This window comes from Anopheles moucheti, chromosome 3 (genome assembly GCF_943734755.1).
Source record: "Anopheles moucheti chromosome 3, idAnoMoucSN_F20_07, whole genome shotgun sequence".
Taxonomy (NCBI): Eukaryota; Metazoa; Arthropoda; class Insecta; order Diptera; family Culicidae; genus Anopheles; species Anopheles moucheti.
The window spans coordinates 16,565,533-16,588,577 of record NC_069141.1 but is presented as its reverse complement, the minus strand read 5'-3'; the positions used below and the strand labels follow the sequence as shown (position 1 = coordinate 16,588,577).

At 44.6% G+C, this 23,045-nt stretch overlaps 1 protein-coding gene across 1 annotated transcript in view; it reads right to left on the bottom strand.

Annotated features, from left to right (window-relative positions):
- Positions 1 to 3,861: 3,861 nt before the first annotated feature.
- The window catches only part of LOC128300763 (ATP-binding cassette sub-family C member Sur), a 41,095-nt gene continuing 21,911 nt past the window's right edge, over positions 3,862 to 23,045 (bottom strand). The window contains exons 8-24 of the mRNA XM_053036950.1: positions 21,594 to 22,424; positions 21,395 to 21,500; positions 17,288 to 17,549; positions 16,746 to 16,883; positions 16,364 to 16,500; positions 15,881 to 15,998; positions 13,829 to 14,316; positions 13,448 to 13,696; positions 13,276 to 13,364; positions 10,794 to 11,062; positions 10,446 to 10,667; positions 10,056 to 10,213; positions 7,101 to 7,594; positions 6,296 to 6,423; positions 4,627 to 4,918; positions 4,311 to 4,507; positions 3,862 to 4,223 (exon numbers count right to left, since the gene is read on the bottom strand). Coding sequence (XP_052892910.1) covers positions 4,044 to 4,223; positions 4,311 to 4,507; positions 4,627 to 4,918; positions 6,296 to 6,423; positions 7,101 to 7,594; positions 10,056 to 10,213; positions 10,446 to 10,667; positions 10,794 to 11,062; positions 13,276 to 13,364; positions 13,448 to 13,696; positions 13,829 to 14,316; positions 15,881 to 15,998; positions 16,364 to 16,500; positions 16,746 to 16,883; positions 17,288 to 17,549; positions 21,395 to 21,500; positions 21,594 to 22,424 — 4,358 coding nt within the window. The 3' untranslated portion in view covers positions 3,862 to 4,043. The remainder of the gene's footprint in view (positions 4,224 to 4,310; positions 4,508 to 4,626; positions 4,919 to 6,295; positions 6,424 to 7,100; positions 7,595 to 10,055; positions 10,214 to 10,445; positions 10,668 to 10,793; positions 11,063 to 13,275; positions 13,365 to 13,447; positions 13,697 to 13,828; positions 14,317 to 15,880; positions 15,999 to 16,363; positions 16,501 to 16,745; positions 16,884 to 17,287; positions 17,550 to 21,394; positions 21,501 to 21,593; positions 22,425 to 23,045) is intronic.

Below are 23,045 nucleotides of genomic sequence, written 5' to 3'. Positions count from 1 at the left end.
CACATAAGTGGCCATGAATGAATCATTTCAGGATGTGCATTGATCCATAGCTCGAATCGGTTACTCAAACGTATGATATTATTGTACAGCGCTAATTCTGGCCCACTTCACTCCAACACGGACTAGTACGGAAGTGTATTACTTTAAAGTGTTATGCATACTTCAGGTCTGTCAAAACAATAGAAAACAACCAAATACAACCAAATTTTGATCAAAAACGTGCATTATCGTTTAAATTTGCAACAAATAGCTACAGCAATAACTTCATGTATTGTACAATGCGGAATGCTTCAAAATCTTTATATTTTGTCCATCCTTTTCCGCTGCCAAACTGTATCGATTGCGGGTCATAAATCAGAATGCAACTTATACAGGGCGGCCCAATATCTGATACGTCTAGCAGCATTAAATTTTAATTTTTCTCTCGTAGAAGATAATGGAAGATCTCTTTCTTCTGCCTGCTCGAAATGGGTGCGAAAAAATCGCTTCATCAATGTGTATTTATTACGCGGATAGTGCTGAATTACGATTTGCGCACCGTCATGTCGCCATGAAGTATGCCGTGCCCAATCATAATCGTAATCATAATAACGATAGCGCTAACAATAGCACGAAAGCACGGGTGTGGTAAGATACAGGTAAACGCGATTGCAATCTGGTATCGAACCAGAATTTCAGTGAATGCGGCGCTGATTGTTATCTGGAATGTGAGGCCTGGAAAACGAATCATAGATACAACCATTTCCGGTTTTACTGACTGATCGGTGCTCAATTGCAGTGGTACAGCCTATTTTTTATGCCGATGATAAGATATCCTTTCGTGAGGAGTATGAAAAAATAATAAAAAAATCACTCCTTTTACTTTAAGGGTCTGCGATAGTGGATTACAGTGGAGCTGTAAACGTGAATGTACCTTGGGTAGAAAAGCTTCAACTCTGCTCAGAAATCAATATTAAACAGATATCAATCTCCACTATCTATCCAAACGTGGCACAGCAGCTTTCACATTAATTGTAACCAATAGTTATGTAAATAATAAGCTTTACATTGGCACACCCAAGTTTCTTGGAATCCGTCACATTGGCGATGTGCTTTTTATAAGATTTAGAAATTAACTTCACTCACTACAGAGCTTCAGGGAAATTTGGGGAGATTTTTGGGCTTAAGCTTCTCGTCTTATTCAGTATCTTCCATACATTTAGAACTTATTGTACTGAGAGACTGCATCCGGCCCAGCTATTAAGTTTAAAAGTCAACCTTTGCACTTAATATTAAACTTACTTTATAGAACAAATTCTGCAAATATAACAACTGAGCATATATCACTAATGTGTAATAATTTCGCGTATGTTTCACTTCCCGGCAAATAATGCTGTTCCGCTTTTAATGTACGCCGGGTTTGAAAAAGTTTCGAGCTTCCGGCAAAATAATTGTTACACGTAGCACAATCCAAGGCCCGGAACTATCTTGTGCAGTATACCGTACGAATGTGCGGCGATGAAATTTTAATGACACATTATCATTGGACGACGCCTAAACAGGATAAAGCTCGTTTCGAGTGAAACAAAAAACCGTACAAATAAATTTAAAAAATGTAAACCAAACAACATTCACGACGGTAACATAATTACGCTAAAACATTGTGCATATTCACGGAATAGCTACACGGGCAGATGTATTCATCATTCTCTATTTATCATACAATGTTTCGTTACACATTTTCGCTTGAATTGTGACACTTTGCTTTATACGCAAAGCGCTTTTAACCGCCATTCCTGCATCGAGCTTTTTACCGCACCACTGTCCTTGACGCACGTCGTCACCATAACCCGTTCCGGGCCATTCTCACGCTGCATAAATTCGTCGTAAGAAGCTGCTTCCCGCGTACGCGGAAGCTGCACCATCAAAACCACTACCATTGCTGCATGATTATCAGCCGCATATTTTATGCCCGCACCACGTCAGCACCCATTTTGATGACTTCTTTGCCCGGTCCCGAGCACACGGACACGGCACGGAAGAATCTTTCTCCGCAAGCCTTCTACAGCTTCCGGATATCCGGCGTTCCGGTGTGCCATTTGCAGTCTAAGCGACTGTCAACCTTCCGGCCCAGGAAAAACAAAGCAAAAAGACACCCATTACGAGGGCACCACGGCCGTAGCGTTACACCGGTCCGCACCGAACATTGCGAGGCGTCGAAATGTATCTGCAACGAGCCGTCGGGAAGTATCGTGAGCCTTTAGCCACACCGTGGCTGATGTGGAGCATGCAAATTGTGTCATTACCATGCATAAATATGATTACGAAAGCCACGAGCCGCGCTAACGCTTTGCCGGAAATGGGCGAAAATCGTTAACACAAAAGCTGCAAAGCTTCAGTGCCAGGGCCACCAATATTTGGTAGCATTTGCATCCACTGGCTGGCTGCCCTAAAACCCCGGATAACGACCGTCGATGATCAAATGAGTTGGCATTCGGTTGGAAAAGCGGGCGATGGCTCATAAAAGAGACGTGAAGTTAGAAGTTGAAGCTAGGGACGCTTGCCCAACACTTGGACAGAAGCGCACCATTCGCAGAAACTTCATTTTAGATCGACCGAACTGGGGCGAACGGATAAAGCAATATGTTTTCACACTTTTAAGCAGAAATCCGGAACCACAAAGCCACGAAGGCACTTTGTGCAATTGAAGGATGTTGTGGGAAAGATAAAAATCTAGCAAGCATTTCCGGAAAAACTTCAGCTCTCGATCCGTCCCTTTTCCACAATCGCGTCTGCACACGTGTACGTGCACACGTGTGAGGTTCACAAGAAATCACTGCCGGATCATGCATACTTCATAATTCATGGCCTGCTAAAACTCTTCCCAGCTAGAAAAAAACCCGCTGTAATCTGTACGAATAGCTCAATCTCTTCATTCACTACAGCGTTGCAGTTGCATCTAAATTTCCTAGCACTACCACCGTGAGCGGCCACAATTTTTCGCGCTGCTAGACGAACGAACTAACGCCCCGGTCCTCATATGGCTTAACCATACTTGAAGTGAATATTTTATTAAGTGCATCGCGAAGCAAAAGGGGCTTGTCTGCACGGTGTAGTGTACGAGTGAGTTGCTGTGCAGTGTATGCTTAAGTTGGTGCCTTTTTTGTTGTTGTTTTAGCCACAAAAGCTCTCCGTCCGGATGGTTGAGGCGAATAAAAAATGAAGCTTTATACGCGTTATATCTTACGTTGAATTGATTATGAAAACGAGAATTTTTACATCCTTTGTAAGCATGACTTTAATACGTGTTCATTAAGTTGCAAACCAATTACACTTTGTTCGTGACATTCGATGAACTTAAAGATGAACTTAGGGAATACTGCTATGCAAACGACTTAAAGGCATTTATATTACTTTTGCTTAGTGTAACAAACCTCAGTACAAATTACGTGTTTCAATTTGAAAATATCAAAAGTTAAATGGTGCACGGCGAGTTGCATACTTTTCGGCGTATTACCATTCATTAGTGAATCGCTCTTAATTTCCAGCTAATACTTACACTCATAATATTACACACTTACTAATCATAATATTTAAAACAACAAACAAATAACGCCCTACCTCAGCTGCCGTTTCAAATTCATTAACAAATATACTAATTCCCTGTCCGCCACTACCATTCTACTATTCAATCAATGTGTACGCCTAAAGGTAGGCAATTACTTCAACAGGTAATCTTTTAATAAACATTTCATGGACTTTAAAATCAGATTAAATAAAAATAGAATACTTACTTTCGGATGGTATTCGCCAAAAAAATATCCCCATTAAGGATTTGTTAAAATAACTTTTTATACATCACTTTTCCTCGAATTACGATGCTTCTCATGTAACAATAAAACATGATTTTGATATAAACTCAAATAAGGCAACATACGATGGCATATCAAGTTAACTAAATCTGATCATCCAATGTGAAACCTAGTGAGGTGAGAATTAACGACTATCACGCTCCGTGAGCATCGACGTAGTCCAGAACATCAATAACGCTTTCCAACCTTCTTTCACCTTTCCTGTGCATCATCTTCCACTATTGAGTGCTGATGGTGATCAGTCGCCTTCAGCATGCTACCAAACTTGCTGCCCACCGTACTAGCCAACTGCCGGGGACATCCATCCTCCACGATTCGACCTTGTTCCAGCACCAGCACCCGTTCGTAGTCAAACAGCGAGTGAAGCCGATGCTATCAAAGTTGTCCAAGGAGAAAGAAGAAAACACATTAATTGCAATTAAATACGTCCCATTCCAAACCAATATATCCCGCCCCTACCGCTATCGTAATCACCGTACGGCCTTTGAAGGCTTTCTTGGCCGCGTGAAGCACTAGCTTTTCCGTTTCCGTGTCGAGCGATGACGTTGCCTCGTCCAGCACCAAACACACCGAGCCGCGCAATATGGCCCGGGCAAGGCAAAACAGTTGCCTTTGTCCGCTGCTGAAGTAGTGCTTGTCGTCCGATATCTGCGTGTCTGCGTGCCGCAACGTAGTGGACCAAGCCGGAAACGTCGCATGTTCGACAGAGTTTGTATTAATTGCGATTGACAAGCCGAATCAGAGCCACAGTCCACGCTCAGTGCCACAAACTTACCCAATCCATCCGGTAATGCCTTAACGACATTTTTCAGCTGTGCCAGCTCGAGACAGTTCCACAGCTCGAGGTCGGAAAAATGTCCCCGTGGGTCTAGGTTTTCCCGTACGCTGCCACCGAACAGCATCACCTCCTGGGGGATGATCGATAGCCGCGATCGTAATTCATCCGTGTGCAGCCCGGCAATGTCCACGTCATCAATCAGAATGTGACCGGCCGTTACCTCCAGCGCACCGAACAGTGCCAGTGCGAGTGATGATTTTCCACTTCCGGTACGTCCACAGATGCCAAGCTTTGCAGTTGGAGAAAAAAAAACAAGTAAACGGCGGATAGTAAAACATGATGGAAAACATACTGAACCAATTTCGAATGGAACACATCGTGAAATGGAAAACAATCGTTCGAATTGTCCGAATTGACAGTTCGATACGGGTTTTTTTCCTTTTCCTAGCAAAGCAAGCTTTGACCATTTTGCTAGTGTTTTTAGTTGCTCGTTAGTGTTGGCACCCTTGTCACAAAATTCCCACAGTCACATTTTACAGCCAGCGCCAGGAACGGGCTTGATCGTAACGAGTGGAACGCAAAGTAGTTTTTAATTTCAAGATTTGTCACCATCCTGCTCTCTCGTTCCCCTTTCTCTCTTTCTCTATCACTCTATGAGCGCACAACCGGGAAGCGAAGATCCGGCAGCCCGTTCGATGCACAAACTAATTCCTGGTCATCAATTTCGCACCCCCTCCTGGATTGTTCCGTGTTGGTGTGTGTTTGCTGTACAGCAAAACGTTCTCCGGCACGATTGTTTTCCGGTTTCGCAACAGAAGATGAGTGCAAAACCGTTCGCCAGGATGGTATCGTATGAAAGTCATTTATTTACTATTTCTGTTTTGCATCGCTTTTGTTGCAGGAATTACTTCGCTCCATTCCTGGAGCATTGCGGACTGCCCTGCAGTGAACCTGTGGACCACTATCATCGTCCCCATCGGTTTGCTATCGTTCGGAAGGAAGGTTCAGGGTTTTGAGTCCGACCACTAGTTTCACAAACGAGGATGTTTAACGATTGCTTCTTGCTAAACATTCACCCGTAACGAGGGCCGGGAATTCGCCCGGGGTGACGGGCGGAGACGAAGAGTTCAGACCACCGGCAGTCCATTAGCTTGTGACTACCGGGCCAAACTTTGACTACCACCCATCCCCGGGCGGGAATGAAGCAGTAGCGGCCGGCACCAATCCCGGCACGCTAGCAACTGTAAGCTCGCGCAGCCGGAACCGGGTTGTGAAACTATCGGAACCATTCCAACCCTTCCAACCGTGGCATACCGTGGCGCGCTGCGTTCTGGGCAATGTAAAAGTAGTCATTTAAATAATTAATTGTACATCGTTGTTGATGGTGTGCGGATGGTGTGCATACGGCGTACGGACCACCACCATTTGGCAAAAGGAATGACGAACCGTGCCTTGTTACACCGGTTGTTCATCCGTTTCTCGGTCCCGGGTTTTTTTGTACCCCCAGCGCGACTACCCCCCAAGACTGGAGTCGTCCACCTTCGGCTGGAGCGTCGGTGCCGGCACGATGAAAGGCAACAAAACCGGTCCGTGTTTTTTTTTTAACACTGTTTTTTTCTTGTTTTGTTATTGTTGTTAGTTTGTGTTTCCTCCCCTCTTCACTTACCCGTTGGCCCGCCGGGATTGTTAAATTCAAATTTGTGATTATGTTCTCCTTTTGATTTTCGTAGCGCAGCGACACACCGTCGTACACGATGACACCCCTCAGTGGCCAGGATATTGGAACGCTCTTATCTGTGAAAAAAGGGAAGGGTAGCAAACAAAAGATAAGGGTGAGGTGTGGTGTGGTGTAAAGCGGGCAGAAGTTCTTGAAACCGGATCGAATGCTAAAAGTTGAATGATATTCCACGCTGCTTCCGACATGAAAAGGAGCGACCCACTTCAGAGGTTTGCCGTAGCATGGCTGATCCGGAGGAAGTAATACAACCGGACGACTGTTCTCGGCCCCATTCCACTACGAAGGCACTCTCGAGCGAGCTTTTCCTGCTTCCTGTACGGGGTCCATCAGTAAATATCTACATAAAACATGTAGCAAAATGTGATAGTTATAGTGATTTCCTGTCCTCTTGTAGCACTGTGCAGTGAAATATTACAGCAGATCGAACATTGATTATGTGCGGAAATGCACGGAGCAGATTCCGAATGAGCAGAATTCTTGGAATAGAAAGCAATCATGCGATCGGTCAAACGACGGACAGTAACGGCACAATTGCATCCGGAAGGTTAGAAGTAACCCATGCAACTCCTACCACTCGACAATAGTCACATGCCGCAAGAGACAATAATTCATCAAAGATTGAGCATCGTTGAAATCTGTTTGCGTATTAATGCTCTACATCGATCGTCTCCAACACACGACCTGGTGCACTTGCTGGAAAGGGAATAAATTTTAATCCAGCCCAGGGACTTACATGAACAGGGTTCCACCGCACCGGTCATGTCCGCCCTCGAAAGATGACGGGCGCGTCCGCCCAACCGTTGCCGATGACGGACATCGCACTCGATGAAGGATTGTATCCGCTCGACCGCACCACCGTACATTTCCATCTCGGCGAACAGCTTCACGACCCAGTTCAGGTAGATCGGCACCAGCATCGCGTAGTTCACGGCCAGCCCGATCAGTGACGAGCTGGTGGATTGTGGTCGCAGACACGCCGTAATCAGGGCCGTCAGGATGGCCACGAACACGATGAGGGCCCCGAGATAGTCGAGCGCAATACCGAGCCACCGATTGCTGCAGTTGAGCGCAATCTGTGCCACGTTGTTCGCCTCCATGCGCTTAAACAGCACCTCCATGAACCGGGCTTCCTGGCCGAAGGCCCGGATCGTCGTGACGCCCTCGATGGTTTCGGAGAAGTGTGCCAGCACCGGTGAATAGGTCATGCTTTCGATCCGCTGCAGCTCTCTGTCGAATGGATGGTGAAGGGTTTGAGCATAAAATGATCCGCATTTCGTCGTGAGGTTATAGAGAGATAGAGACTTAATTTCTCGCACTGTTTTTTTTGCGAGTTCAAGATATGACCCATGTGTCCGAACGTTATCTCCTCAGAACCCTACCCAAGCTCGACAGAGTTAATTAAACTTTGCACAAAATTTGAGATTTCAGCAATTCCATCACGTTCAACGCCAGACCACAACCAGCTGACCAGCAAAAAACTTACAGCAAAACCAAAGAAAAGAACTCGATAATGCGGGGGGGGGGTACATGGGCAATGCAAAAAACACTCAATTTGTACAAACTCCAACTCGTCACTTCCTGAGGGTGGACCGAAATTACAAAACGTCATAACGAACCCATGTCACCGTCGAGCGCAGAGACACATTCGAAGGAAGTTTGCTGAACCTTCCGATTTTCTTTGGTAATTCTCGAATGACTCGTCCCGGGAGGGGGCTACAGGAAAGGCTACACCAAGGCAGACAACCATCGAACATGTGTTCCGGTTCGGTACAGAACCGACCTGCCATAGATCATGTCCCCCGTAACATGTGGCGGGTGTCCTAACGATACTACTTATGTCGTGTCGTCTGCTCGGTGCGCTGGAACTGCACACTAAGATAATCCTGTCCAGCGTGTCCTACACACCCTGCATCAGCTTTCCATTTCGTTCGAGCGTCGTTAGTGTCTAGCAGGCTCACCGCCATTTCCCGGTAACAGGATGGATTAAAGTTTAACTATTTTCAAGAACAAGCCGAGAATAAGGTCACTTCCAGGGAGTTGACTTATCTATGGGTATGTTGTGATGCAAAGCTCCGGTGACGACACCGGTGCATTGATGTGGAGCGTATGATTGAACCACAAGACCGCCGACGAAATCGCTTACCATTGCAGTTCGTACGCTGCACGAAGGTAAACGCATCCCGAACAATCCAAATTGAGTGAGTGCGAAGAGTTGCTACCGTATGAAGATATTCATACGCCGTAAACCACAGCGTACAAATTTATGCCAACTCAGCGGCAACCAATTCCCCGACTGTCAATTTCGTACCATCGCCGGGCGTCGTAATCAATTTCGCCCGAAGTTAAACAAGCTGCCGTGAGCCGGAAATTTGTATATCCCCACATGGGCGAACTTGCACTTCGTGTGAGAATTCGCTTCCACAAATTATAAATCAACACCCCCAAAAACTTCCATCCACCGGGAAGTGGAAAAGAATGGAGCGAACGTGTGCATCAAAGTACTTGCTCATGCTCGTTCCCATATAAATCCCCAGTGCCTTAGTTTTAGATATTAGATAACTCTGCACCTTTCATTGCATTTCGAGTGTGCCGAACTTTATCCCCACTACACACTAAGCTGGCCTGGCTGACTTGGCCTGGCGAGAAGTTCATCTTGCAAAACTTCCACCCAACGCAACGAGGCGGCGTTTGTGTTTCTGTTATATGGGTTCGTACCCTTTTCCGGGCTCTTCCGGACAATGGTAGGATCCGTAATGCAATACTTCCCCTCTACGGGTGCAATGGTATTCCCCTCGGGAAAGGACAAAGCGCATCCGTGACAAAGTATAGCGTACCGTAAGTAAATGTTTCACATACGATAAATTGGTTGTCAACGGATGGGAAACTTCATTCGTTTGCATTCAGCCATGGCGCATCATATTGAGCAAACAGAAACATACCCTGCATGGGTACATGATGCTGATTATAAAGTTACTGATAAGTGCCGGTTGAAAGTGTTTTTGTTTTGATGAGCTTTACAGAGTTTGGAAAATATTTTGCTTTAATTTACCAATCAACAAAATCCGATTGATAGACCGGAATTACAATGAAGCCTTACAATTTCCAAAATTACGTCGTGAAACTGACAGAACCTTACAACAGAATCCAACGCATTAGTATGACATACTGTCAGACTAACGTTTATATTTAGTATTCAGGTAGTATTGATTTCTTCTTTTCGCGTTAATAGTAATTAAAGTAAATTTTTACCAAAATTTATGTTTCTAATGTTAAAATGTAACGTAGTTTAGGGAAAATTTGACACTTGACAAATAAAAAACTCAAATCCTCATGAAAAATGACACGAGTTGTCAAAAACTCTAGATTTGCGTATCTCGAATTCGCGTAACTCGGGAGAAGACTGTATTCCCAAAAACATATTCCCATCGCATACCATCAGCTGTAGACAGACACACCTAACCGTCCGGCCATTCTTTACCATACAGATAAAGAGCTCAACATGAAGTGGAATTCTTCCGTGGCATTTACCTTCCCACAATAATACATAGCAGCAGCAGCGACAACAACAAAATACCGTGAACGACTAATGGCTGGAAGCTACCGTGTAATCCTAACGAGATGCTTGCCTACCGCACCGACAGAAGACGGCTACTCCCCAATGGTAGAACTCCGGTCTCTTAATCCTTACCTGGACGAAGCACGGTAGAATTTTTGCACCAGGTAGTAAATGCCACAAATTGGTATTGTTAACAGGATGAAATATGGCGTCACGACACTATTTATGAGTACGGCGCACAGGCAGAGCAGAATGAATTGTAGCAGCTTTTGACTTGTTGCAGCGATTTTCTGTGAATAGTTAAATGAAGATAAAGAGAGACAGAGAGAGAGAGAGAACGAGAGAGACACTGTACTAGCAGATTGAGTCGTTCTTTGAAGTGGTGAAGGAACAGCACGAGGAAAGCATCCCAGGCACGAAGCAAACCGGGCACTGATTTATGGATCAATTTGCAAACCTTGCCAAATGCATGGCCGCAAAGCCCGTGCAGCATTTGCCCACGCCATCTTGACCATCGCTTACCTTATCCACCACGGCTACATCGACGCTGAGCCGATTCATGATCCGCCCTAAGGGTACCGATTGGAAGAAATGGATGGAGTTCTGGAGCACCGATGCAATCAGCTCCCGGTGTAACCGCCTCCGGGCGTTACTGCCCGCACGCTGACCGGCCGGTACGGAGATGGCCGCCAGCACGATACACACGGCCGACAGGGCGACGTACGCTTGGAAGTGGCGCTGTATCTGTGTGCACACCGGAAAGAAAGAACAATCCATTACCACACCTGCTGACGGGCGACGACGATCGTGGTGACATTGGTATGCAAATGGGGAGCCAAATTTTAGCATCGAACACGCATAAAGCTTCACCTCTATCGGTTTCGGCGCTAAGCCGTCGGCGGTATTTGCTGGCAGCGCGGCGGTTGATACGGCGGATGGCGCTCGATCCGTCCATTCCTGCAGCCAGAAGTCGGTGTACACTTTAAGGGCTTGCTGGGCCAACGCGCTCAGGAAGAAGATGGCCACCATTCGGGGACCGCAAGATACGAGATACAGCCAGTACATGCGGGTCGGTATACGGCCGTATTTGCGCTCGTCGTCGTAGATCAATCGGTTGGACACTTCCGCTTCACCGCAATCTGTAACGGGACGGACAAAGGGTTGGAAGTGATCAGTCTGTGAGCGCCTATCTTGAAATTGCAGGCGGAATCTCGCTTGCGAATGTAATTTTGGTCAAGTTAAGCATTGCTGTTAAGTTTGCAAAGTACGATGTGAGAACTTACAACCTAAAAAATTCTAAAAATTCTTAAAGTCTAAAATAATTAAAAATAATATTTATATAATAACAAAATGAGTACAAAAATAAGGAGAATTCATTAATCAAATATGCATTCTTCCACAGCTACAGCTAACATTGTGTATATTTAATTCTATTTGTTTTCTATGAAACATCATCCACAGTACAGCGACAATTCTTTCAACTGCAGACGACTTGTGACAAAGGCTGGCGTGGTTCGGAAATTATATTATTGTCCCGCTTCACACACCGAAAGCCTCACACTGTCAGCTAGATTCAACAATGCCATTCGCTTAAATGCTTGCTGCATTGAAGAGCGTAAATCTGGTGGTAATTTTCTGTCGCATACTTTATTCTATTTGTGCTCTAAATTTCCCAGACCAAATGGGAAGCATATAAAAACGCATGCACACAGAAATCCTTGGAAAAGCACTCGCTCACTGCTGCGACAACTTGGTGACGTTCCAATTTATGATGCAATCGCGTACATACTGCGACGCTCTGTGACCCCCCCACATACCCGCACAACAGCGCATAATGCACGATTATGCTAAAGCACTCTATCGCTCCGATGGCAGTCGCGACGGCCAGATTGCGCGAGCGAACCGACATTCCCGTTTGCATTTTATTTTCACATCGTTTTGTGCTTCGTTTTTCGTTTCGTTTCGTTCGATGCATCGCATGCCAGCAGGCATGTCAAAATCGGATTATTGAACGTTACACTTTCTGCCTTCCGTAACCACCGACGGCATTTGGGGATGGTTCCACGATCAACTACGAAAGCGCATACGTGTTCCCAAACCTTCCCAGCAGCGACACAGCTAATCCCGCGGAAATCAACTTCAAGATCGTCAAACTGTACGCCGACAACCGACCCTCAATCTGCAGTTTAAACCACATCCGGAATGCATAATCGATAAAATCCTGCTGCCAAGTTGCTTCCGCCAAACGGCCGCTGGAATGGGGCGGTTATGCGAAACGACATTCGCTGAGCGCAAGTGGTACTTGTTCGCGCTTCAAGTGGAATGTCTTGTGAAGCACGCAAATCTCTGAATGCATGCCAACGGAAGAATGGCAGCAGACGGTGACGAAGTAGAAAAGAAAACCTCCTGATCCGGTACGGCATGACGGGGTTTCGTACACTGCCGGAATTTCAGTCAATGGCGTAAATCGGGTTGAAAACTAAATGCTTTAAAAAAGGCGCATTCTGTCATCTACGGGTGGTTTCTTTTCTTGTAATGTAATTACACACTCGGAGCTTTCGTTTGGAACGATATGAGTCCCTTGTGCATTCCTTTGCTTCTACTTTGTATGATATTTGAATTCCGATTGTAGCGTAAAAATCGTCCTCTACTTAACGATAGAATAGAGCAAATATAATAAAACGATCATTATGTCTGTAACCGATCGTTTGAATAAGCATGAATTTGATTGTATGAATTAGCTGTTTGTTCGAAAACAAATGTCTCAAGTCAAGGCTTAATTTTATCTTGTTTTTCAACGCCTACTAGTATTAATAAATCAGACAATCTTTATTAACCTGCTAAACAAACAAACACGAAAGAAAGGTTCACGAATTGCATACTTTCAGGATCAGTGAACCTAAAATACGATCCAAGTACCTCTATAATTGGATCCAATTAATTAAATTTATGAACTGTATCGGGACTGCCCGGTAGCTTGATAGTAGCGGCATCGGACTTCACACGAACGGACCGGACCAAATCCAATCCGGATCAATCCCTCGTAGTAAAGACTGACTATTCGGGAACATGGTAAAATAAGTCTAGTAAGCCAGAAACGCCAAAAGGACAGAGAAAACTCTGTATCGTCAGTTAGTATTCAGGAAAATGAATAATATTTTTAAGGAAAACTACTACAAGACTCCAAGTTTTCACAGCTTTCTGGTGTTTTATGTTTCAACAGGTCTAATACACCCTACGTCCATTATTTACTCCCTGCAAATAGTTTCGTATCAATATTCCAGCCACGCAGAAACCCACTATCAGGCCAGATCGTGCATTCTCTCATGTTGTAAAGTTCGCACTCACTCACCAACAGAAGATTCCTCCGTGTCCTCGCTGCGGCGCGATATCGTCGATAGCAACCGTTTGATCGAATGATGTCGCTCCTTCGGAATGCTTCTGCAGGAAGAAAAAAGGACAATAAAGAACAACACAATCAAACGCTACGCATCGTCTGGCCGGGCTATCCACAGCAAACGCACACCAACTTTAGCGAACTGGTCTTCCGTGATGATTTCCGTGACGCACGCTCCACCCGGCCAAACTCGGTTGGGTTCGAAAAGCGGCGGCCCCGATGTGACATCCTTCGCAGGAACTCTGGAATGCGGAATCCGATGGAGCTACGCTTCAAATCGTCACAACTATTTCTGCCCTCATTCTGACCCGGCACACCTGTGCGGTTCGGCCCAATGTCATCACCCGCCGCCGTGTCGTCCATGATGTCTAGAATTCTGGAAAATACAGAACGAAAAAAAAACACAGAATGTGAGCATCCGAGAGGTGGAAGACTTCCACAAAGAATTCCCACGATGCGTTTAGCGAATAAAAATCCGACCCACAGTAAATACCGTACGCATCCCTACCTGCGCTGGCCGGACAAGGCCGATGGGCCGGATGCGATGGAAGCCAACTGGCCGGGATGAAACTCACAGCCATCGTTGGTCCGTATCCGGTATAGCCGATCGTCAGCCGTACTCGGGCCCGAGCTCGTGGTCAGTGTGGTTGGGAATGAAATGTGACGCACCACGACCGCAGGCTGCCGCTGCCGTTGGTTCGCCGTACTGGTCGTTGCGTTACTTCCGGTCGAAGAAGTACCCAGCTGTAATGACAACGCGCGAAACACACTCTGATGTCCGGTACCGGATGGATCGAAGGATCGGAGCGGTTCCGGGCGGCGCAGCACTACCGCCGACGAGGGTGGCGAATCCTTTCGCAGCCGGTTGGAGAAGTGTCGGCGCAGGGCGACGTTCGGCTCATGGCAGTCTTCGATCGGTAGCGGAAAATCATGAGCCGAGAAACGGGATCCGAACAGGGCTCGGTTTGCCATCGTCCGGGGAAAGTAGAACGTACGCTGAGAAATATAAATAGTTGGGTATATTGTTGAGAAATTAAGCACACATTTAACAGGACTAAAAAGCGTCATCTACTCTTCAATTTCATTGCTAATTGAAAGTTAAGTCAAGTTGGTCAAGAGGAAAGAAATCTTTTTTAAATAAATTAATGAAACTACAATCAACACAATTTAAACACATTAACATCCGACGGCCCACATCCATAGAAGGTACAAAAAAGGCATTATAATCAAATGAAGAGAATACGCCTTACAAAACGTACCTTATCACATTCTTGGAAACGAATATATCAAACGATTTGTTGTGTGAAACTTGTCGGAAGACCCGGAAAGAAATATCTTATCTTAAGGCCCTGGTAAACCACAGCATCACTTTTGACTTTTCCGGCCAGCATCTTCAAGCGCTTGGCTGCCCTGTCTGATGGTCAAGCTTGACGAACAATTATGAAATCTTACCTGGCCAGCCGAAAAATGGAAATGATATTTCTGCCCCGGTGGTAAGAAGGCTCCACAAAAAAAAACAAACAATGCCACAACATATCTTCCATTCGGTCCAACCAACCTTAAACTCGTTCAGGGGAATTTGTTTCCCGAAGGAGCACAATAAAACTTTCCATTCCGGATCGACAAAGGAATCTCGCACTAGTAGCGCCCACTGTCGAAAGATTCTGCTCAGTGCCGATCCTAATGCCCGATTTAGACGGGAACCACCAATGTTGCCGACATTCCGAAGGTTAATCGGTTGGCGTTTAGAAGGCATGGTAAGCGTTAAAAGTTTTCTTCAAACGTGTAGCACAAAGGGGAAAACCGGTTCCGCGGTAGAGGTGAGAGGCAAAAGGAACAAAACTTTTCACAGCTCAAAAGTTTTCCATCCACCGGCCCCAGCATGGCTCAACAACTTATCTCTTTATTTCTTTTCGGTTGAGCATATTAATTTGCCATTTCCATCGAACCGAGCTCGATGCCCATTGAATTGGTGGGGGCGCGTATGTATTGGGATGCTTGCGAACAGTTCCTTGTACTCCAGTCCCGCCCTTTTCCCTTATTTCTCACCAAGTTCCTCAATCGAAACGATTGGTTTGATGGTGGCTGAAGACTCGACTAAGCGAAAAAAAAAGTTAACTTCACTGCTAGATGAACATTCTCGAAAGTTTCATCGGGCAGTGGCTGTGAAATGTACAAAAACTTTCCAATAATCATCCACCGGCTTAAGGGTGGTTCGATGCTGTACACAAGGAAACATAATCAAACGAAACGGACGATTATTTGGTTGAGTGAAGTGAACGTACCATTGATATTCGATGGAAGGAAAGCTTTCGATTGGGAAAGGTTCGATTCGGGATAGAACACAATTTTGGTGCTCTTGTGCAGTTAATAAAACATTTGTCATCAATACCTTTATAATAATCATAAACGTTAGAAAATTCGGAAAAGAAATCAAATACTTATTTCATAATAGAATCACATAACTTTAAGCGTTTTGTTATGCTATAAATGGGAAGGCAGGTTCATTCGATACTTATAGAAAAGATAAACTAAACATGTAAATGATTCATCACATTACCGATTCCTGCACACTTACCTCCATGAAATCATTCTCCTCAGCAGCATGATTTCGCTGGAAGCTGATCCGTGAGATGTTTTTGAACAGCTTCCAACGTTCGCGTGCGGTCCGTCCCGGACTGGGATGAATTTCGATTGAACGTGTCACATCACAGTATGTGACCGGAGACCCGAGGTTCAAACCCCGACAGAAAGAGAACACAAAAAATAAGGATCATTAACCACAGACCTCCAGCAAGCAAACCGTGCGCTACACTCCTTCATCCCGAGCAAAAGCTTCAACCTCGTACCAAATCGTCAACAAACGGCGCTCCTGTTGCGCATGCATTTTGCCGGAAATGGTCTCCGGTTGAAAAGGAAAAAGAACTCAACCAAACCGTGTGCGTCCCGGTCGTATTCCCTCCGGTTGGTTGCCGAATTTCCCGGTGCAAAAGCGATGACTGGTCGGTGCAGCCGATTTGCTGCAAATAGTTCTTCTAATTACCTCGATTGTGCTTCGCTCGACTGTTGCTGCTCCTTCGCTATAATTGCATTCCACTCCCGCAGGATGTGCGGATAATTGTTCTCGATTTCCGTCAGCGAACCTGTTGCACTCACCGTACCGCTCTCCATTACCACGATCTGCGCCATGTCCGTTTGAACGAATGTTGTTCGAACGAATCATTCGTTGAAGAAGATAGGGCAACAAACATAAGGGAAACGAAAGGTCACAGAGAGAGAGAGAGAGAGAGAGAGAAGAACCGAAACAAACCAAGAAACCAGAAAGCCATTAAATGTCCTGCTGTGGAACGTGGAACACGGTAAGACCATTTTTCCCGGGACGTCCATCAGTCCCGCTAGACCGGTACGGATCGGGATTGACTTACATTGTCGGCTCGATGTACCAGCTGCACCTTTTGAGTGACCAGAATGATGGTGCGCTTTTGGCGTGCCAGCATCCGGTGGACACCGTTCTCGAAAACGTCCATTGCGACCTCGTTGTCCAGGGCGGACAGTGGATCATCCTGCAAAAAAAAAAAACAAAACAAAAGCAATCAGCAATGAATTTTAGTCCGTTGGTAAAGTATGGAAATGTTTAAGTTGTATTTTCCTCTTAATAGGTTTTTTTTAAAAAGACTACTGGGAAGATTAAATGGTAGAAAAGAAAATAAAAATACGTATTAAATTATATAAATAAAAACAGTAACAATGACACAGATATTCAAATCGAAGAATGTGTGAAATATTAAAACGTAATTTAAAAAAAATACTTTGAAATAGAAAATAAACAATACACATCTCTAAAGAATACTAAAAGAGTAGACGATTTTTCCCGCACAAAAAACCCGCTTTCAACAATATCCTTTTGACTTTCAAACGCACACAACGGCAAATAAATCAAACGTACAGTCGCGCTATTCGCACTTACCAAAATTACCACATTGGCCGACGAGTAGAGGGCACGGGCGATGGCGATACGTTGCCGCTGACCACCGGACAGTTTGAGGCCACGTTCGCCAATTTCCGTTCCATCGCCGGCAGGCATCAGGTCGAGGTCCGGCTTGAGTGCACACGCCCGCAGTACCCGCTCGTACCGTTTCGGCCGGAAGCTTTCCCCGAACAGTACGTTCTCCCGGATGGTGGCGTTCTGTAGCCACGGTTTCTGCGGTACGTACGCAATCGATGAGTATCTGCAGGCGAAACGGACAAAGTGCAACGAGAACTCAAAAAAAAAAAAAGAAGAAAGCAAACGAACCATGACGAACCGTGTTGGTCGAATGGAAGTTAGTCACCCCACGTCGGTAGACACGATACAAAACACACATACACGTACGGAAAAAAAGGAGTACAACGCATTCAACATAAACGATACATCCTTTTATTGGACACCCACCGGCAGGAAAGTGATTCGACCCGTACAAGACCTGTGATCGGAGCGCAGTGCTTTCGACAGGTTGACTTAGTGCTGTAGTCAATTGTGAAAACAAATCGTACACACCCAATTACGGTCTGCCATGCAAACTGAAAGGATCACTCAATCACGGGGTTCGTTGCATATCCGTTGCATGGATAAAAATGTCCACAAAGGATATTCCTTTACGGTTCAATGCCTGTACAAATTTGTATAAATTTACTATAAATCTAACTTTAAACTTTTGAACGTATATTTTCTTGATGCCCTTAAAAATCCCATAGAAAAGCAGATCGTTACATCCCCTCTTCTAATACGATTATCCCAACACAATAATTGAACACGCGCATCAGAACGCGCGCGCTAGCTATTGTGTCGCTTCACCCAGTCACCCGGTTGCTATGTTTGTTGAGAAAAACGATCAACGAGAGCCGACGACTGGAACGAAAAATCGAATCAAACGTGCAAACAATTCTACTAGCCCGAGGCCTGCACTGAGCACGACATGACACTCAAACGTTATCCTTTCGCTACTTCGTCTATTTCATTTGCCCAACTAATGCTCGGTAGCAACCCGGCAACGACAAAATGGCTGCCCGCCGGTAGCGAGCGGCGAGGAAAAAGGGGAACCAAATTCGATTAACGATCGTTTTAACCTCGCCCGCGGTTGAAACGGCTTCGGTGTGCTCACGGTTTGCAGCGTATCACAACAAGCGGTGCGTTCGACTGAAAATCACTGATTGTTGCGCACTTGATGAAATGTTTCACTTCTATTTGCTGCCAACTTGTGCAGTAATGTCATTGTTATATGTTATAACGTGCAGTGTGGAGATTTTACTTTCAGTATTTATGTATCAGCATTGTTCGTTTGATACATGAAGTATTTGAGGATTTAAACTGATTCTCAAATCGAGTTCTCAATGATTATGCCTTACAAGATGAATTTTGATGTATTTCTTAAAATAATCTTTTCGTTTTCCTTGTAGGTTGAAACAATTGGCCAAACAGTAAAGAAATACTTAGAAAAAATAGACTTTCTAATGTTGAATTGTCAGATGGAAGTTGAAGTCTGGTTGAAAAATATTTGATGATTGACGAAGGACAACTTTTTACCAAAAAGCACCTTCTATCATAATTTCGTTTTGGTGTAACTAACATTACTATTTAAAGTAAACTTGAATTTAGTCCAATAATTTTGGCAATGAAAAAGCTTAGAAAGCTTGAAAGCTGCTATTTATTTATTCAAAATTACTGCCCATTTTTTTCGTTAAAACGGCCTGGCCGTATCAACAACTGCCCATTACATTATTTTAGTTTATTTGGATAACCATAAGTTGCTTTCACTACTATACTTGTAAAATTGACTAAATCAGCAAATAATAAACACGACATAAAATTAAAATCCTTCATGGGCAATTTTTTTCCTCCAACAAACATTCCTCATGCACGTACTTGTTCAACAAAAAATGGTCAATGGTCGTAAAGCAATTTAATGGTCGTAAAGCATCTGTTCTGTTGCAAAAACCGAATCATAAAGTTCGTCCATCCAACGAACCATCACGATTATTGCATTGGTTGATTGGACGCATACATCACGAAGCAATAACGTTCGCACAGATCTCAAGAGCACATCATAATTTGCTCACTATCCGTGCTCTGTTTTTATGTTTTGTTTTGGATACCACCAACACAAACTTCATCCCAACAGTAACAGGAGTGTTGTAGATGCTTATTCCGCACTGTTTTTTTTTTTCGTTAAACGTCCCGATGGAGAGAACTATCATTTAAATTTACGCTATCCCGAAAAAAGCTTCACATTCCCCTATCGCTCCAGACGCGATTTGCATTGGCATCAAACTATTCCGATAAAATAGCATTAATGTCAGTGGCCCTCTACGGTACGCGAAATCACATCCACCTACACGAAAAAGTATGCCATAAAAATTCGGTAAAATCGTTACCCATCCACCGTCCCGTCCATCGCGTAAAATCCTGGTGCCCGAATGTCCCTCGAAAGGAAAAAAAAATAAACGGCACGAATCGTTCTACACCTCGTTGCAATAAATATTGGACCAAACGGAACCGGATGGTGGACACCGGTAAGCTACGGTAGGGCACGTTTTGCTTCCATCCGAAACACAATCATCCCCCCCTCCATTATTTATGCTCACCGGACCTTCCCCTTCCGAGTCCGGATTTCGATGAATTGATTTTCCGACGAATTTATTGGCTTAACTTTTATTTATACATCCGCTTTAGTTGTCTACGGGTACGATACAGAAAAAACAGTTTAAATATTCCTCATTCCGTTGCACTTTTTTAACGTTCAAATAGGTCATTCAACTGATACGAAAGGTAAAGGGTTTGTTTATGCTTCGCATTATTGCACTTTTTGGAGATCAGCATAAAGTGTTGAATAAGCTTTTGAATGTGAATTTAGTGCTTTTGCTTTTTTATGATAAGGAAGTGAAAAACAGAACAGTAGAATGAGATTTTTAAGATAACTTTACAATGTAATCAAAGCTCAACTATATGCAAACTGTATGACACCTGAACACCTGAAAGTATGCAATTGTTTACTCATTCTAACCTCTCTTCTTTTAAACTAATTTAACCGGATACGTCATCGATTTGACGTTAATACCTAAACTACTAATAAATATATAATAATGCTTTTTGATTAGTTTGATAATCGTTTTCAATCATGTACTTCTATAGTATGTGTTACTTCAAATGTTCATAACTAAATAATTTATTATTTATTTTAAATTTTAATATGCTTTTGTAAATTTATTAAATAGTTATATTTTTAGTCATCAGTACCGCCAAGATGATGAATTATCTGTTAATTGATTCGTTAAATCTAATAATTCGAAACATTTAGCAACATCCCGAAAAAAAACTTTTACCCAAACGAAATTTCCCTTCAAATTGTTAAATTCATTTACAATCAAGGCAAGGATTCCTTCAATTTGTTACTTAAGTGATTTTACGTGCTGATTGATTATCTTTCCCACCACATTTCTTTCGTGGATCAAGCATTACCTACAGCAATTAATTTGACCCAATGTCAATGCGAACCGTACCCGCAAGTCGTGCCTGGCAAAAGGTAAACCCGAATGTTTTAAAAATATCTGTCATAACCTTTTACGATGTCCTTGCGCATTTCTTTAGCTGCTTTTTAAGCACCATTTGCAACCCTTTCAATTCACTTTATTGGGACGTTTTTCGCATCCTTCTTCCCATCCCATCCCACCAAGGGTGCAAATTGCAAACAACGGCGCCCAAATTCCCTCATGCCACCCGAGAAACCGATCCCGTTGCTGGCCGGGATAATCCGTGTTTACTTCCAACCGAACGGGTTGTTTTTGCCTGCTGCCACCCTAATGCCGGTGGTAATGCTAATCCGCAACAAAATCCGGTTCCTAATAATCAGCCGATTGTCATACGGGCGGGTGCGCTTTTGAACCTGCTGCCCCTGCATCGGGATCTTCCTTCCGGTGTGTTAGACCGGTCCTTTTTTGTCTCTACAGCGCTAAATCACCTTTCATACTTACGCCAAAAGGTGCCGCTTTCGGGCGGAAAGATTAGCAGTAACCAAACAGAACAAAAAGCAAAACTTACTTATTCCAGATCAGTTCGCCGGAAAGATGATTTATCTCTTTGAGCAGTGCTGCCAGCAGGGACGATTTGCCGCTACCGCTTCGTCCAACGATGACGGTCAGCTTAGCTGATGCGGTGGACAGAAAGCATTAGAAAGAAAGAGAACGGCAGTGGGGGTTAATTTCACATTCCATGTTCGACAGCATCCGGCCTGGCTCACCTTTTGGCACGGTCAGCTGCTCGATGTAGAGCGTGTAGTGGGCACGATCGTTTCCAACCGTGCCGGTCCACCGGAAGCGAGCATCCTTAAGAAATGCGGCCGCATGGTCGGGCAGTCCGAAGCGCATCTCCCTTGCCAGGTGCTTCTGCTTCTGGCGACACTTCTCCAGCCGTGCGCTCACCGACAGCTGGCTGTTCTTCTTCAGCTTCACCCGCGGGCTCGGGGCCGTCTTTTGATACTTTGCCGGCCGCTGCCGACCGACCTGGCCGACCCGGTCCGTTACAGCCGGTTCCGCCTGATCGGACCTAATCGACCGGCCCGAACTCATGGATGACTGTTGGCTGCAGCTTTTCCCACCGACTTCCGGCGAATGGCCATTGTCAGCAGCTTTCCGCTCGGTTTGCGGCGAACCGGTGACATTATCGGGCAATTTAACGCGTTCGCCTTCTTTGGCGCTCGGTACTGCAGTGGCCGGTGCATCCGTGTGTTGCGCTTCACCTCCACCGTCGGACAAGTCACCCGCCTCGTCCATATCCAGCGAGGCGTCACTTTTGCTAAGAATTCGGGCCATTGTGCGGATACCTTCGAGTGAGCCACGTTCCACCTCGGGCTGGCCGAAGAATGCTTCCAGCCGAGCAGTGCTCACGATGGCGGACAGTGTGATTGGGATCGTAATTGGGAAGATAAATAGTGGCACCGTCAGTTGATTGAAGAGGGCCAGCGATGCAAACAACCGGCCGGCCGTCAACTCGATCGGGTTGTTTTCGAGTGTGAGAAAGACCGCTATCGTGACGATGGTAATTAGCACCGAGGAAATGTGTGTAAGCAGCACTAAACAGGGGAAAAAGGATGCGTTTTTAAATATTGAAGCAAAGTAGGCATTGCGCCAGGCGCGTAAGTAAAGATTTGAAAATGTAATAACTAACGAACTATTTTATCTTCTAAGATAGAACTCCACATTCAATTCCGCACGTATCTCAACAGGTTAATGAGAAAATTTAGCTTCAGTTGCCATCATAAAAATGCTACAATGTGTTAGTTGCAGCATCGTTGAGCAGAAACCAACTTCTAGCAAACAGTTGTGCTACACATCAAGCACATCGATACACAGAGACGCCGCTCGAAAGCTTTCATATTTCAATCATACCGACACGTCGCTGTCAGTATATCGTTTTCTTGGAACGTAACACAGCGTAACTGTAATCATTCGTTACTTTGTAGCAAAGGGAAGTACATCTGCACAGCAGATACTTTTATTTCTAATCAACGACGAGTTTCCAGTTTTTGTAGGACTGTAAGGCAAAGTCCTTATAATTAACGAGGGTTATTGTGCAACATTATGATTTCAATATCACATCACTAAATTCAAAATTTACCCTACCACCTTAAAGGGAGAGTTTCTACTGCTTTCAAAACATGCAGTAATTATGTTTATGAAAAGATGTGACGCAC